Here is a 17,655-nt window from a genome sequence, read left to right as displayed (position 1 = left end):
TTTCAATAATTCAGTTCCTTTTTCAAACGTTTTATTCTTTCCTCAGATTTGCTGCTTAATTCAATACACTTAATATTCGGCTTTCTTGTCATCTCATTCAATCTACGCAGTCGTTCGTCTTATACTATACTTTTTCCACATCCTCCGTTTTGTGTAATTACAGCCGTCTTTTAGTGGATAATATTGTTGGGTTTTTAAATTATGTATGTTTTTATGCACCGTGGCAGGTTAATTCATGTTGCTTTAAATGCTTAGATCTAGCAACGTTGGAAAGTTCGGCTTGCTCAGTTTTTACAACTTTTCTGTGAGAAGATTCCGCAACGAAACTCAGTATAAAACCTTTATTTCGGTTGCATTCCTTATCGGAGACGATATTCTGATTAAATATGAAAATGAACTTCCATTAGATGTACCATGTGGCATAAGCTAAGTCTCAGCGTCGTGGCGATGCTGTTATGCTAGTGGAAAAAGATTCTTTGTTATAAACGTTCGAATCCTCGACCCAATTGCCTTCATTGGCCCTATCGTATTCACTCACAATTTTAGTTTCTTTCGTTGCATACTTAATAATATTGTTCTGACAATAATTGTATTCAAGGTTTGACAGCAGAAATAGGATCTATAAATTCGATTTGATGTGGAGGTATAATTTTGATGAAAATTTGCCTAATTGTGTTTTGAAATATTACTGTGAATGAGTCTGTGCCTCATCAAGTTACCTTTCAGGGTAAATAATTTACCACATATATCACATTTGTGCGACCGCTCACCACTGTGGATTAACACATGTCTCTTCAAGCTATGCTGCAGAAGGAATTTTTTGTTACATATCTCGCATCTATACCGCCGTTCATTACTGTGAATGAGTGTGTGTCTGACCAAATCACCCTTCTCATTAAATGATTTGCCACATATAGCACATTTATATGGCCGCTCACCAGTCTGGCTTAAAACATTACTGTGAATGAGTTTGTGCCTGTTCACGGTACCTATCTGAGCAAACGATTTGCCACATATATCACATCTGTACGGCCGCTCGCCAGTGTGGCTTAATACATGTTGCTTCAGGCTATGCTGCTCAAGAAACTTTTTGTCACATATCTCACAAATATGCGGCCATTCATTATCGTGAACAAGTCTGTGCCTAAGCCAGTACCGCTTCTTAATAAATGATTTGCCACATACACCACAATTATACGGCCAGTCGTCAGTGTGAGTTGAAAAATGTTTCTTCAGGTGATGCAAAATATGAAATTCTTTGCCACATAACTCGCACTTGTGCGGCTGTTCATTGCTGTGAATTAATTTGTGCCTGATCAAATCACATTTCCGGGTAAATGATTTACCACATATATCACATTTGCACGGCCGCTCGCCAGTGTGGGTTAAAACGTGTTGCTGCAGGTGATGTTTCTGAAGAAATTCTTTTCTACAATTGTCGCATTTATACGGTCGTTCTTGACTAGATACCTCATTGTCGGTTTGCTCCTGTTGCTTCGAAGACATGTCTGATCTTGAAAGTTCGCTGTCAATATCAGTACTGCAAAAAAGAAGAATGGTAAGTTATTGGTGCCACAAGTAATATATTATATATACTTTTCCAACATTTGAAAACATTTACCGTAAACCGGGGTGACTTTGATCACTCGAAACTTTTTTCGTAGATCGCTTATTAAACCAGAATAGTCTACCGAATCATTTCAATTGGAAATGGTTTTTGCTCTAAACTTATTAAATTTGTTATACTTTTTGAGTATATTGTTCGGTTTTTGGGTACAAAAACTACAAAAAACCGAAATTTGACTTTACCTTATTTTTACGAATCCTTGTAAAGTGTCTATTTTTTATAAGACAAATAAATCTCAGATTTGAGCAAGAGTAATAAATTACAAGCGAGTTTTTATTTTCCTTTAGAGTGGGAAGCGCCAAATTTACTTTTAAGAGTATGCTTATTTTAAATACATTTTTTTTGTGAAACTAGTTTGCAATAATTTCAAATTTGTTCATGTTTAAAGTTGCAACATTTTTTATTGTTCAATATTCCAACGTGTTAAAATGAATTAAACTTTTTGTACATTGATAAAGAATTGAAATAAAACAATTTTAGCAGTTTTAAGGGTTTTCAGAATCTTTTATTCTAATTGGACACAAATTATATGAATTTTGGTTACTCGAATTTTACAGTATATTGAAATGCTGTGTATAATAGCAATTAACATCTGTTTAACAATTAGTATCTTTCCAGAGACAGTTTAAACAAATATTTGAATGAAAAACATTGACATCAATAACTTAATGTGAGTAAACATGTAGGTTATCAAAGACACCCCGGAATACGAAAACGAACTTCAATTTGAAATTATGTTTGGGAAAATAGCTGCAAACGGACAATTTTAGGTAAAACCATCCAATCTTGTTCTCCATACATCAGTACATGGTTTAAAAATATTAAACTTGAAAAAAATGTTTTGCGTCTATAAATATGTAATGATTACTTCGAAAAGTGATCAATGTCACCCCGGTTTACGGTACCTAGATAATTAACGAAATGAATATTATTGCACGGTATTCAACTGAATGAATGACATGGATTTTCAAACGAACATTTTTTCTATTCACCACGAGTCGTACCAGGTCAAAAAAGAGCTTCGATTATTTTTAACTCTGATAGTAGGTCTTCTCAAAATAGGTTTAATCGGCAAAATATGTATTTTTAATTTTCCGAGAAATGCTACATTTCGAGAAACGGTTTTCCGGGAAACGATACATTCCGGAAAATAGTTTTCCGGGAAATGACATACAACAGTTTCATCTGTATGTTCCGACGTAGCACAAACGCCGGTTAAGACGAGGGTCTGCCCCAAAGGGAAAAAGAGCGTGTCCGGATAAGAATAAGAAGAGTGGCAGATTTGACAAACGCAAAACAGATTCAAGATAATCTGCATAAGGTGTATGCATGTGTGTACAATAATATTTTTGGTGGCAAACGCTTTGAGAGGCTGAAAGCACTAGTTTCTATATTCAAAACATTGTTTTAATTAATTTTGTTTTTATTAACCTCTTTTTTGGGAAGTGAATCAGTATTTACGCAATGACGATCTTGCCAATCGTAAAACCAAAACTCTCGCTTTACGTATGCCTATACCTTATCTGGTACCATCTTGGGTTTTCACGTCATTTGCAGTTTGACAAGACCATGAGAATGATCATAGGAAGGGCAATCCCTCGGGTTAAGACGCCTGATATTTTAACTTGGGACGGGAACTGTTCTGCCTCACATATTTTAAACGGACTGGCTGTATTTGATGTTAGGTTTCTTCAAAGGAGATTATAACTCCTAGAGGCACCTTGTCATAACGTCCAAAGGGTGGTGCGTCATAATGTCCGGAAAAATATGACGCACTCGAGTGCGCCATAATATCCGAAAACGAATGTGCGTCACAATGTCGCTATGATCGCAGCCTTGAGAGCGTTGTTTGGAACTCCATCCGGCCCTGGTGCTTTGTTCATTGCTGGGGATTTAGCCACTGCGAGTAGTTCTTCATTCGTCACTGGAGCCACCATTTCGACCGTGCCCGCACTGTCTCGTAGTGCAGGTGGCCAGGGGCTTGTGGCTCGAGACGGAAAGAGTACTTCGAAACACTTCACGGCGGTTCTCTCTTGCATCCTCGGTGCGAGCTCTTTGCATCCTACGTTGTTACCGTTTGGGTAGTTTGCCCTATTGGATCAGCAGATGAGCATAAAGAGCGTGAGAGTAGTGCAGGCCATACTACTGTTCGTTGCAAGCTTATAAGTGCGAGTATGTGCTATAAAAGCATAAACGAAATTTAATAAAATGAACTTGTTTTATATATAAATGTTACGTGTACATAATAAATATAGTTTAGTCAGATTAGATAGCCTATATACAAGAAATTATAAGAAAAGGGAATTAATAAATTTATAGACCTCCACTACGATGAATATGATTAACTGTCATTTTGAAAATTATAGAACACTATTTGTTAAAACACTTTTATTTTTATACACAACACCTAAACTAATTGGCGGACCTGCCGGAAAAGGGGGAAAATGGAAAAAGGATATGAAAACAAGAAGGAAAGAGAAGGGTATGAAGGTTTTGCTACTTAGTCTAGATGGCGAAAGACTCATTTCCACTTGAAGAGTCGAGGTGTACATACTGATTTGTATGAGTAAATAGTTAGACTATCAGAAGAAAAGTTAAAGCAGTGTAATAAAATTTTGGAATGGACATAGGAATTTCGAGAAGTCGAATCAGGTATGACGGATAAGACGATGATCATTGGGTTTATATCTAGCGACCTCTTCCCCGTACTGAGATAGTCCACATTTCCATCCTGAACAGGACCCATTAGATTGCACGAGCAAAACGGCACACGGTGAACAGCCGACCAGGCAAGAACTGCAATCCGGACAAGAAACCATCTTTTCTTCGTCGAAGCAATCCACGTGGGTCGGTCACCCACTTCTAATGCCGTATACCTACTAGCGAAGCCCTATCAACCCACGTGATCAATCAACCGTTTGTAGAATCACACCTATCGTAAAAAAACCATCAACCACCAAACATAACCCCGAAGCAAAATAGCACCGGCACCTTTGCTGAGCATCGGCGAGCACCCGAGATACCAGACACCTACCGAAGATTCAACATACTGATCCTCGATCCTCCCGACCGACGATCAATGGCGAGATACCATCGTTGCAGAAAACCCCACCAGCCGCAGATCCCGTCATCGCCGGCCGGCCGGCCATCCATCCACCCACACACACACTAAAACATTGTAGGTATTAAATATATAAAATTAAACTGAAGTGCCTTGTATTTCTGGTTGGTGTCCCTGAGCCGACCTTGAGAGTACAGCCTCTCAAGCTCGAGCTAGCCGTGAGAAAAGAGGCGTTTGATGCCCACCCCAGACGGTCCCCGTGGCTTGACCAGGGACTAGGGGTTTAGTCAAGGTCCTTCTGACTACAAAGTAACAACGTCTAGCTCTGAGGCAGGCTGGTCGTAGAGCTGCAATTTCGGCACTCCACCAGTATACCGGGCATCTGCCGTTTCTTGGCGGGTTTTTCTCGGCATAGTGGCGTCGCACGCGCGTGATAGAACAGCTACCAGCGCATCCCCACTTAGACTGTCGGTGTTGGCCTCCAGTCCCAGGGCCGCGGTGAAAGCTTCGCTGTCGAAGTGATTGGACTTCCACCCGCGTACCTGACAGGGATCTCCCGCCCTCGGATGCTGCACACCATAGTTGATCCTAAAGCGGATTGCTAAGTGATCGCTATGGGTGAAGCCTTCGTCTACCCTCCATTCCATGCCTGGAACCAGACTCGGGCTGGCAAATGTTACGTTAATCCACGCCTCCACTCCGTTTCTACGGAATGTACTAGCGGAGCCATTATTAGCTAGCACAGTATCGAGTTTCGTAAGCGCCTCCATTAGCGCTTGACCCCTGCTATTTGTACAGCGGCTGCCCCACTCCACTGCCCAAGCGTTAAAGTCTCCCGCTATGACTACCGGTTTCCGGGCCACTAGGTCTGACGAGAGCCAGTCGATCATCTGGTTGTACTGTTCTATGGGCCACCTTGGTGGAGCGTAGCAGCTGCAATAGAACACACCATTGATCTTGGCAATCGCAACACCCTCGGTGGAGGAGTGTATTACCTCTTGAACAGGGAACCGTCCCGTTGTACAGATTGCCACCATTCCAGACCCGTCCGACACCCAATTGCCGTTGCCGGCAGGGATGTTGTATGGGTCTGATAGGAGGGCGACATCTGTCCTCGACTCCGAGACCGACTGCCACAGCAGCTGTTGGGCTGCTGCACAATGGTTAAGATTTAGCTGTGTGACGTTCACGGTTTCTTCTTATTTGCCTCACCGAAGGGACTCTAAGGTCCGCCCATAGCATGTTTATGGGCTTGCTTCTTAGCGGTGCAGATAAGACACTTGTGCGCCTTAGTGCAACCCCGCTCCGTATGCCCCTCCTCGCCGCAGCGACGACATAGTTTGCTCCTGTCTATGCCCTTGCACTCGTAGGATTCGTGGCCGGACTCAAGGCATCTATAGCACCTATCCACTGAAGGCGGCTGGGGTATGCTAATTAGGCATACCGACCAGCCGATCTTCAGCTTACCTTCCTCGGTTACCTTTTTGGCATCCGCCTTCAGTAGCCTGAGGTAGGCTACTTGGGTGCCAGAGGGTCCCCCTCTAAAACGCACAGAGGCCCGCTCGATTGTCACGTCGCATTGCTCCTTGGGCCTATCTATCTATCTATCTATCTAACTATCTATTATATATATATATATATATATATATATATATATATATATATATATATATATATATATATATATATATATATATATATATATATATATATATATATATATATATATATATATATATATATATATATATATATATATATATATATATATATATATATATATATATATATATATATATATATATATATATATATATATATATATATATATAAAAGTCAATGTTTGTATGTATATGATTTATGGACTCCCAAACGGCTTAACCGATTGCCGTCAAAATTTACACATAGTAGGAATTTGTTCTGGAGCGTGTTTGTATGCTATTGGTTAGAGATTATCTGCCCGCTAGATGGCGCTTCGGAACAAATTGTGTTTACCTCCTATTTCGTTGAGAGTCGCAGCAACGCGCGATGGGTATTAGCTAGTCATATATAAGAGCGAGATAATAAATCATCAGTGTCAACAGCGGCTTACGATTTCTAGTAGTTATAATAGGGCCGTACATCAATTACGTAAGGCTTTTTTAGAACTTTTCAACCTCCCTTTCCCCACAGATAAGAATTCATAAGATTTTAATGAACTCCCCCTGCCCCTACGTAAGATCTTATCATAATTTTCGTATTTAAAAAACCATATTATTTCATTAAATAATAAGATAACAAAAACGATTCTTTTTTAACTATTGCAAGAAAATTCAGGACTAAATTTAACTGCATTCATTTGCAGTATTTTTTTGCATCATAATCTCGCCTAGTAGAAATTTCCAACGTATCGTACGCATGGCTCCGACATGGCCATCATCGAATTTTCTTGAAGTAAAACACGTTTCAAACTCTGGAAATATTCGGCCTATGAGATCTTTGACAATCACATGTCAGAAAATTTTCCGGATGCCTTACGGGTTTGAAGTGAAAGTTTGAAAAGTATGTTGGCCATGAAGGGTATCAACACTTGTTAACTTGTAAGACAGATTGTGACCCCAGTTCCCGGTGAGAACAATGTACCATCAAAAGTCAAGAAATTGCTGTAACACCATTGAGCCGCTCCTGACGTTGGCAGCAGTCAACAAAATTCCACAATTAATATAATACTCATATTCTGCCGCTTCAATACACCGCAATTCGAGATCCGCCCTTCCATGACCATAGTTTCTTTTGTTATGAAAAGAATATTTTTCTTAGATTTTATTTTTCATGCTTGTTTCATGATATTACGTAAGAAAGGACGAACTCTCCCTCCCTTTCCCCACAGATAAGAATTCATAAGATTTTAATGAACTCCCCCTGCCCCTACGTAAGATCTTATCATAATTTTCGTATTTAAAAAACCATATTATTTCATTAAATAATAAGATAACAAAAACGATTCTTTTTTAACTATTGCAAGAAAATTCAGGACTAAATTTAACTGCATTCATTTGCAGTATTTTTTTGCATCATAATCTCGCCTAGTAGAAATTTCCAACGTATCGTACGCATGGCTCCGACATGGCCATCTTCGAATTTTCTTGAAGTAAAACACGTTTCAAACTCTGGAAATATTCGGCCTATGAGATCTTTGACAATCACATGTCAGAAAATTTTCCGGATGCCTTACGGGTTTGAAGTGAAAGTTTGAAAAGTATGTTGGCCATGAAGGGTATCAACACTTGTTAACTTGTAAGACAGATTGTGACCCCAGTTCCCGGTGAGAACAATGTACCATCAAAAGTCAAGAAATTGCTGTAACACCATTGAGCCGCTCCTGACGTTGGCAGCAGTCAACAAAATTCCACAATTAATATAATACTCATATTCTGCCGCTTCAATACACCGCAATTCGAGATCCGCCCTTCCATGACCATAGTTTCTTTTGTTATGAAAAGAATATTTTTCTTAGATTTTATTTTTCATGCTTGTTTCATGATATTACGTAAGAAAGGACGAACTCTCCCTCTTCCTCAGATAAGAATTTGTAAGATATTTTGAAACTCCCCCTCCCCCATATGCCCACATAATTAGTGTATTGCCCCTAATCTGTTTTGCACGTTTCTCCCCGGCCGTAACTATCTGTTCATAGGTGCCACAATGAAATAAAAAGCTTTACCTATTAGAATATCACCTCAAACGCCTCTACTGTTTAAGGTGGCACTGATGAGCTTTTTAGTATACTTGAGCCAAGAAATCTTATAACATGTATTAAAAGTATCACATAGCTTCCCAATAATGACAATTTCATTCATATTATGTGTATCCATTGAAAATCATGTGCTTAACACACAACGATCATTATGGAACACGAATAATATTCATTGTTTAATACGATACATTGTATGTTAACGGTGGGTATCTGTGTTGTCAAATACTTGTTATGCGATATTCACATATGAAAATTTTTTGGCAAGCGTCACTTGAAGTTCTACAGCCATTTGGATCGAAGATTTTTAATCCAGGCCGTCTTTGAATACTTCAATGCTGCAGTTAAGTTTTATGTTTAATTCCCAATTTATTCTTTACAGAAGTCAACTATTCTTCGAATTCTAGCGCCAGATTTGTTGGAAGCCAACAACTGTTGGGAATCAGGAACACTTCACCCCTGGCTCTGGAAGCATTACAGGAAACCTTAACAATGTGTAAATGATTTTAAACATCAGCTACATTGTTCATCCACAACTAAAATGATCAAAAATAATAAAAAAGTAACCGAACTAGAAATAAATTCATTTTAGTATTATTAATAAAATCACTTGAAATCTATTATCGAAACCAATAATCGTCATTGGTATTTCAGTTCAAATTTTTTGGCAAATATGACCATATCAGGAATATCTATGTGATATGCACTTATGAATTATGTGAAAAACTGCATGGAAAATAATTATGAATGTTTTCACATAAATTTTACATGATTTCTGCCTTCAGTGTAGGTAACTTCACGATAGTCCAGCCCGGAGACAACTTGACAGCTCCCATATACTGAACTCATAAGCAAATTTTGTGTTTTTTTGGTGATGTCATGGCGAAAATACAAGATGACTTTCAAAATCAAGCCATTACCGCTTATATTGGAATTTCCGAAAATCTTCCGAAACTAATCAACATCTCCTAAGGCATGAAATCCTCCGATAGAGCCGAAGAAAATACCAGAATAATTCTGAAGGGATCCATACCAAAACCATCGCAACATCTTCCGGACAGAATTATTGCAAAAGTCGAACAAAACTCTGGCCGAAGTCGAACAAAATTGTACATTCCTGGCAGCATTCTTGCTGAAACCGAGCACTACTGGTTTGCTGCCAGAATTCTGATAAAAGAACACAAATTTTATTCAAAACCAATTTTGCTAAATGTGTAGAAAATCCTACATATATTGTTTAATCTCCCGATCAAAATACTAGAATTCTGGACGTTCTTAATGAAATTGAAACAAGATGTCGCAGGTTCACGAATTGTTAAGCTTGATGATTTACTTTCATTGGCCAAAATGTGTTTCATTTATAACACCAATGATTTACCGATTACAAACTTCACACAAGAAAACCAAAACATTTTTAGGAAGGAAGAGAGCCGGTTGCTAAAAACAACGACTTCCAGCTAAATTTATAATAACATTTATGTAACTTTGCTGACGGTTTCCAATCAGGGATAAATTTATTCTCTAATAATAGTTTTCTTTATCCACATTTTGGAATACGCTTTTTTCTAAATGTTGTTCTAGGCGCATTGACGGCGTTCATAACACACGTACCGAAACACGCTTTTCTCTTGAAATTTTTTCGTGTCGTTGTTCATGGTAGTCGTACAGAGAAGGCATACTAGCGCCACCATCAAATCGGTGGTACATATATGAAACAAGCACTATCTGTCAAGTTGTCCCTGCACGGTTAAATAAAACAACCTGCAGAAAAGTTCTTTTAACTTACTTTTGAGTTGTGCGTCGCTTTCGCACTTATTAGTGTTGTCAAAAACAAAAAGAGAGATTCGACTCAGTCGAGGTCTTCCGTGGAGGAAGGTACTTTTGAGTTGTTTGGGGTGAACTCAAAATTAGGTAAATTCAACACAAATTTGAGTATAAAAAACCTATCAATGAGTTGTAATTTTTGCCGTGGTTAAATGGAAACTACCTTCAACACGGTTTACCTAATTTTAAGTTCCCCCACGATACCACGAGATTGAGTCAAAGAAACTCAATTTTAGGTAGTTTTTCGTTTCCGTGTGGGTTGCGATAGCCTTATGTCCTGATGAAAGATTGTTCTTTGGGCGTTGATGTTCAACGCGTCGTATGTGGTTTTTGTTTGAGGCGAAACTGAGTCAGTTCCTAAACCCAACTGCTGTCAAAATGTATGAACTGACAGCGGTTGGGGTTAGAACCTGACTCAGTTTCAGGTTCAAGCGAAACCGCCAGTAGTAAACAAAAAGATATCATACCCATTTGGTAAAATCGATGCCTCTCGTACAGTACCACCAGGCCTTTCAGTAGATTCCTTCACCGTCGTAATTGAGGTCGAAAATTCGTTCAGGAGCTCCATGAAACTGAAAATTTTAATCGGAACTTTTACTCGTTCGTTAAAAAGAGGCACTCGCGTGCGTGTCGTAAACTAAATATGGTGTTTGTTTTTGTTTTGATAAGAGACGATGCATAAACAAAGAGACGCGCGGAAAGAATGAACCCAGTCAAAAAGGGCAAGTTGCTGGCTAACGGAGGGCTATTTGCCAACTCTGATGCGCTAATTGCCTTTCAATTTGCCAGCAAATTGCTGACAATTAGAGGGCTATTTCAAATGCAACATTTGGGCGATTTGCCCGCGTCATTTTTTAGCCACTCTCCCCGCCCTTAAATCGCTCCTAAATTGCCCAGGGAACGCGCCATTTAAACCCCCTTAATTGCCTAATACGAAAATTACAAATAATACTTATTTTCGAATTCATTATCTACTCACATAAACTTAACAAACTTAGGAAGAATCAATAGTGAAATTGGCATTGCACACCAAAACTTACCACAATCTGGCTTTTATAAAGAGTTTAGGTCGGATATCTTGTTCCACTATATTTACACACAATTCCACAATTTCCCACATTCGTTGAAGTGCACTATACAAACAAAATACAAGCGAGAACACGCCAATCGTTTAAAAAAAAGCTTTTTTAAACTTAAGCCAAACATGAACCGCCATGTTTGAAAAACGGCAAAAACAACCCAAGTCCTTTTCAGCCGCCAGAAAATTTGTCTAAGTGTTGAAATTGCCCTTAAATCGCATTCGCAAATTGCATTTGTTCCTAGGGGCAATTAGCACAGGCGAGTTGAGGCAAACGTCATACTGTTTAAATCGCCTGACCATGTTCGTCCGCATTTTTTGACCGGGTAGAATCGGTTGTGTCACTGGAGCCGGAATACGAACTGGAACCCGCCAGAGTTCCAGTTCATTTCCGGTTGAGCTTAACTGGGTAGACGCAATCCTACCCAGTCAAACTCATTCCGGAACCGGTTCGGAATCCTGAATGGAGTCAGTATGGATTCCAAATCACATGCAACAACTGATTCTGAGTCGGAATCGGTTGTTGCATTTGATTTGGAATCCATACTGATTCCATTCAGGATTCCGAATCAAATTCCGAATGGTTTCACCGGGTAGCGACAATACACTAAATTTCATAAAATCTTCACTTTTCAATCAAATGCTTGCAACACTTGAGAGTCATTGTACTCATAGCACAATAGTTTCAAATGCTTTTCGTTTGGATTTCATAAACATTACATTTCACTTTCAAGTGTTTTGCTTATGATTTCACTATACGTGAAATATCATGGCAAAAATGGCGGATAGAAGGAATGAAAAGCTACTGTTCCTCGACACATTTTGTAATATCGTGTAACCCTAATAAAAAAAATATACACGAACTTTAACCCATATAATCCAACGATTCCACATATTCTTTGGATGATTCTCTGAACAGGTAGTTAGGCTCTTTGATCATAAGATGTTTATTAAGGAAAACTACATTACAGTTTGATTATTATTATTATTTACACACAAAAAAATACAGACGGGAGATAATACGGACTCAGAAATGATGAGCTTGCAAGAGCCAGTGGAGAAATATATGGAATATTTCTTAGGTAAATATATGTAAAATATTCAGACATTTGTTAAGAACGCATTACCATTATTTACAGCATGACGATTCCGTAGAAACGTCATCGAATGTGTCGGAAGCAATGTTTCCATCGTTTACAAAATCCCTTCAAACACGTGAAAAATAAATAAATCATTAAATAAATAATAGAAACGAATATATCAACTGAAATTGAATAATTATTTCTTATACGCATTAAATGGTTTTTCTTGATTTTCACTGCGAGGGGCCTTGAGTACTTCATACTTTTATATTTTTATTTGTAAGATCATTCAATTCTATACAACATATCCAAACATAGTTTTGAGCCAGATCTAGAGGTTTCGGAGATATGATTTTTTGAAAGTAACAAATCTATGTATACACCCCACATGCATGGGAACGATGAAACCGCATGGTAGTTCACCATACACCTCCAGCGAGTCACAGCAGCTGTGAACAAAGAAATCTATGATTAGCTTACAAGTATGGGTACAACATTCGCTTCAATCTGGGGGCTGTCCATTAACCACGTAGAAAAAAAATCAGACATTGCAGACCCTCACGTTCAAAGTATTTATACCGAGCGTCACCTTTGGTTAGAAATTCCACTTCAATAAAAATCCAGGTGTTTTTAAAAGGGTCATATTTCGGCATTATTTATTTTAGTATCAAAAATCCAGAAGAAGCATGAAGAGAAATATGTAAAACGTTTTTATAACTTTATTCGTTTTATTTTTCACAAGGCATTTCGTTTCTTTAGATACAATTTAACACATCTTTCTTCCGTCGAAAATGAATAACGTTTGATAATAACATAGTTTTCATTTTGAGGCCATCAAAACATTAAACTTATTTTTAAAACATTACAAAGCAGTAAATCTCTTCGAGATAGTGTTAACTCCTACCATGATTTGTTTCCAAAAATAGTTTGTGAAAAATAGGGGCGGGTATAGCGTAGTTAGTAAATCGATTGCTTTGTACGCAGCTCACCTGGGTTCGAGTCCCAACCCCGCACATAGGGTTAGAGATATTTCCAAAAGATTTTTCTAGTCCGACAAAAGAGGCGAATGACCCTAAGGTTAAAACCTCTATAATCGAAATAAAAAAATGTGAAAATTCGAGCGAACAATGTTGGCTGCAGTGTTGCGGAAACTGCCCTGGAATGCAAATTTTAGCAAAAGAATTAATGAGAAATCTTAGTAACGGCTATATTGAATCATTAAAATTCAAACAATGGCGTCAAGTAGAAAGGTGCATTATATACTTAGTTGAAATGGGCACACAAGAATTTATTGGTGCTTTTTTAGAAAAAATATATTGCCGTATAACTTTACACCTGAGCAACAAGCAAACTACTTGAAACACATCAAAAGCAATATGAAAGCTACAGAATGCATCATTAGCTGTGATTTTTCGGAGAATTATTCTTTCGTTGTGCAGGATGCAGTACAAGGAATTTTTTCCGCAACTTGTCATGGAAAGGGTCCTTGTGATGCTTTGGGAGGAGTATTCAAACGAAACGCAGCGAAAGCGAGTTTGCAAAGCCATCATATAACAACAGCCCAAGAACTTTATTCATTAACTATTTCTAAGCCAGATTCAAAGATACACTATCAGCTTTTTTCGGAATCCGAATACAATAAAATGGAAAAAAGTTTAAAAAATCGTTATACACGTGTAAAGCAAATTTCCGGAACATAGTCATTCCATAGTTGTAAGCCTTAAAATGAAAACTATTTTAACTATATTTTACATTGTCCAAAAACCCATGAATTCCGAAATAAAACCCTCAAATGTTCAAATATAATACTTATTTAATCTAGCTAATCTTGTCAAGTTCCAAAGGTTTTGCAAGATTGCTGAAAGTCGATAGAGCTAGGGTTCTTATTCTTGCTTTGTAGTGAAATCAGTAGTTTTTTGCACTCACTGTACATTTTGACTTTTACTATATTGAAAACCGGTAAACTAATGTTGAGAATAAAAGGAATTTTAACTACAGCGGGAACGTTCGGTACGTCGAAGAAAAACCAACTAGACGCATGTACGGTTGTAATAGGAATGAATGTTCGAGTATTTTCGATCTCCTTGCTAACCTGTACATTTTCGCTCTCGCTCTGCCTATTCTATCAGTTGACGTTTAATAAATGTACTGTGGTATTCGACCGTTGAGTCGTATATTGTACAATAGGGATCTTTAGGGGTGTGCGGGTTAAGGCTCTGATGCAGATTAGTACCGTGAGTTAATATCTCAGTCCTTTTTCAATTTTTTGGCCCGAAACTATTGAAAAAAAACATTTTTTAGTTTGTTTCCTTTTAGGACAATAACACATCCAAACCCATGCGACTTGCACGACCCTATAGGTTGCCTTATCAGATCTACCATAGTTTGCAGATGAAACTTGGGATGGCAGGTTGCTAGCGGATTGACAAAGTACCAGATCATGCTGTGTGGGGTGCTGTCCCGGTTAACAATGAGGCGAACGAGATATTTGCAGATACGTCATTTAGTAGGACAACTGTCAGTTTGCTGGTTGAGTTTAATTTGGTTTTTTTAAATTTAAAAATCATAAAAGAATAATTAAGGTTTAAGAATGATATGAGTGTACTCGTAAGGACACCCGCTACCAATACATATGAAAAACTGGCACAAATTTTCCAAATTAAAGATCCCTATTCTTCCCTTTTTAGAAGATTTTATTCTACATTATACATAATATAGTTTATATTTACATCTAAACCTATTTTTTTTGTTCAGTTTAAGTTTACATTTATACAACGAAATTCAAAAAGAAATTTAATTTTAAATTCAGAATGGACTTATTAATCCTGTTAGTTTTCATGAAACTTCAGAGCACTTATTAATTATAAGTAAAACTCGGGTCTTCAGCCCTCTTTCTAAGTCGCTTTGAGCGCCTTGGATCGCCTCCCGGCAAGTTCGCCGTTGAAGCCTTTCTTTTAACACTTTCTCTGACCTTTGCCAGATCATGCTCCGGGAATCCCCGAAACACCTCCTCCTCCGAGCCGCTTCCAGCTCCGTACACCTTCTCTCCACTATCTTCATAAGGCATTTCCTTGTGTAAGCCCGGCATCATAAGGACGTTTGGTCTCACCTCCGGGTCTCGATCTCTGTAACGCCTAATCTGATCTCGGTGGGCGATTATTTCCACGTTTCCAAGTTGCACCTGGATTCCACTCGTTAAACTCGTCCTCGCTGTCCGTGTCGTTCCTGGTATTCGTTGCCATCCTACCCATCAAGGTTGTCAGCTCTTTCTCAGCACTCGTCCCAGGTTTCGCTGAATCTATAAACTTTACCGCATCTCTCCTAATGTTTTTGAGCTTAAAGCATTTCTTTTTTAAATGCCCCTTCACTCCACAATAATCACAAATGAAATCCGAAAAATTTCTTCTAAATCTGTTGCTTTCGTTGTTATAGTTATGATAATTATTGTGTTTGTTATTGTTGTTACGGTAATCCTTGTTTTTGTTATATTTAAAAGTTTGCTGTGTGTTTTGATTGTAATTACTTGTACTGTGCCTATAATTATTGTGCTGTGTATGTAAATCCTGTCTTTTGTTATATGGTTGGAAACCCACACTGAAAAAAATCCAAACGTTAATTCTATTTGCTTCAAACCGCTTAAAATTCATATGAAGAAGAAATGCTATTGTTATCACGCGCACACATACCTTCTATGTGTCAACTGTATAAACTATGTATGCACGCACATAAGTTATATGTGCATATTGTTATAGAATGGGGTTTTATGTGCCTAATAGTTATGAAATGTGAATGTAAGATTAATATTTCTTGTAAATACACACATTAGGTTTATGTGCCAGCAAATAGTGTCTATATGCCTCCGTTAATTGCAAAAATCTATGTGTAAAATCAATAGGCATAACGTTTACTTTTTTTTGAGTGCAGTCTCTCGTGAATTGGACGCCCAATGTAATTAATCTGTTCAGGAGGACCGTATGGACTGTGGGTGGGATATTGGTCATAGCCAGAATGAAAAATATTTGTTTTTAATGTGCGTGCATTGTCTTGCATGAACTTGTCCATTGATTCAACTGTCAACTTCTCTTCATTCAATAATAATTGTTTTAAATTTTCATCCCGTAGCCCAGCTAGAACCCTGTCCTGAATAGCTACATTTTTAAATTCGCCAAAACCGCAGAATTCTGCTTGCAGTTTAACTGCTTGAACAAAATCCTCGGCTGACTCATCAGGTTGTTGAACCCGGTTACTAAAACGAAAACGTTGAACCAAATCAGGTTCCGTTTTGTCCAACTTGAGCTTAAGTTTACCTATGATTTCATCGTAACTCGCCGCCACGAGAGCATCTTTAGTATATAATAATTTTAATTGTGAGTATACAAATGGACCACAGAGGTTCATTAGATGCGACTTGCGTTTTGCCTCAACAACCTCATTAGCTTCGAAAGTATAATTTAACCGATCGGCCCAGTCCCCGAAAGGAGTACCTTTACGGTAGGGCTCGATTGTGGAAGCCAAACTCATTTTAATAAATCTCACTTAATTAAAAAATTATCAAAAAACAATAAAAAAAGAAAGAAATACGCAAAATACACAATCAATATCGTTTCCAGGGCAAAAAATAAGTTAAAAACGACTTACCAGATCGGACGTCCGGCCTTTGCCAGCAGATAAAACCTCACGTTAACCTTAACTTCACGGTAACCTTAACCTCACCGTCCACGTGTATGATTTCCTGGAAAATTTCCTCCAATAAGTCCGTACTGTCAACGTCGTTTAAATCTACCTAGATAGTATTAAAGAGAAAACACTTATTAAATTGCACAATAAATCTTTTTTACCATACACTTTTATGCATTGTTCTAATTAGAACAAAAACTTTTAGAATTTATTGTTCCTTTGAACAAAGACCGTTTTCAGTACAGCACAATTCCTGTTAGACTTTTATATAAAAAAATGAAATTTACGCAAAAGCGAGAATAAACGTTTAATTGTATAAATTTTTCCTTTAGATCTTTTTTAATAAAAAAAAATCTCACTTTCGTCTTACCGAACCACCGTCGTTAAAGAATGACGCCAATGCGGATGCGGAAAAAATACTATGGCCGCCGAACTTCTCAAACGATCCGCACTGTTCGTGAATTTTAAGATGGCTGTCGGTACAGAATTTGCTCGTCGCGTTGCAAGGTCGTCGTAGCTGCTATTGTTCCGGAATATACCGGTCGATGGAAACTTGCGCCGTGCGAAAATATT

General features: G+C 38.1%; 1 protein-coding gene across 2 annotated transcripts; it reads right to left on the bottom strand.

Annotated features, from left to right (window-relative positions):
• On the bottom strand, positions 1-10,894 carry LOC131692471 (zinc finger protein 480-like). Of its 2 annotated transcripts, XM_058979535.1 has the most exons (3): positions 10,713-10,894; positions 1,471-1,540; positions 1-1,413 (listed from the first exon to the last, which is right to left on the bottom strand). In XM_058979535.1, exons 1-3 carry the CDS (start codon positions 10,811-10,813, stop codon positions 667-669), a joined length of 918 nt encoding a protein of 305 aa, XP_058835518.1. In that variant the 5' UTR covers positions 10,814-10,894; the 3' UTR covers positions 1-666. The 2 variants fall into 2 exon arrangements, with proteins under 2 accessions (XP_058835518.1, XP_058835517.1); XM_058979534.1 differs by having other exon boundaries at positions 1-1,540.
• Between the last annotated feature and the right edge of the window lie 6,761 nt (positions 10,895-17,655).

The sequence above is a fragment of the Topomyia yanbarensis genome, chromosome 3 (genome assembly GCF_030247195.1).
Source record: "Topomyia yanbarensis strain Yona2022 chromosome 3, ASM3024719v1, whole genome shotgun sequence".
Lineage (NCBI taxonomy): Eukaryota > Metazoa > Arthropoda > Insecta > Diptera > Culicidae > Topomyia > Topomyia yanbarensis.
Note: the sequence above shows the minus strand (reverse complement) of the source record. Positions and strands in the feature narration are given on the sequence as shown.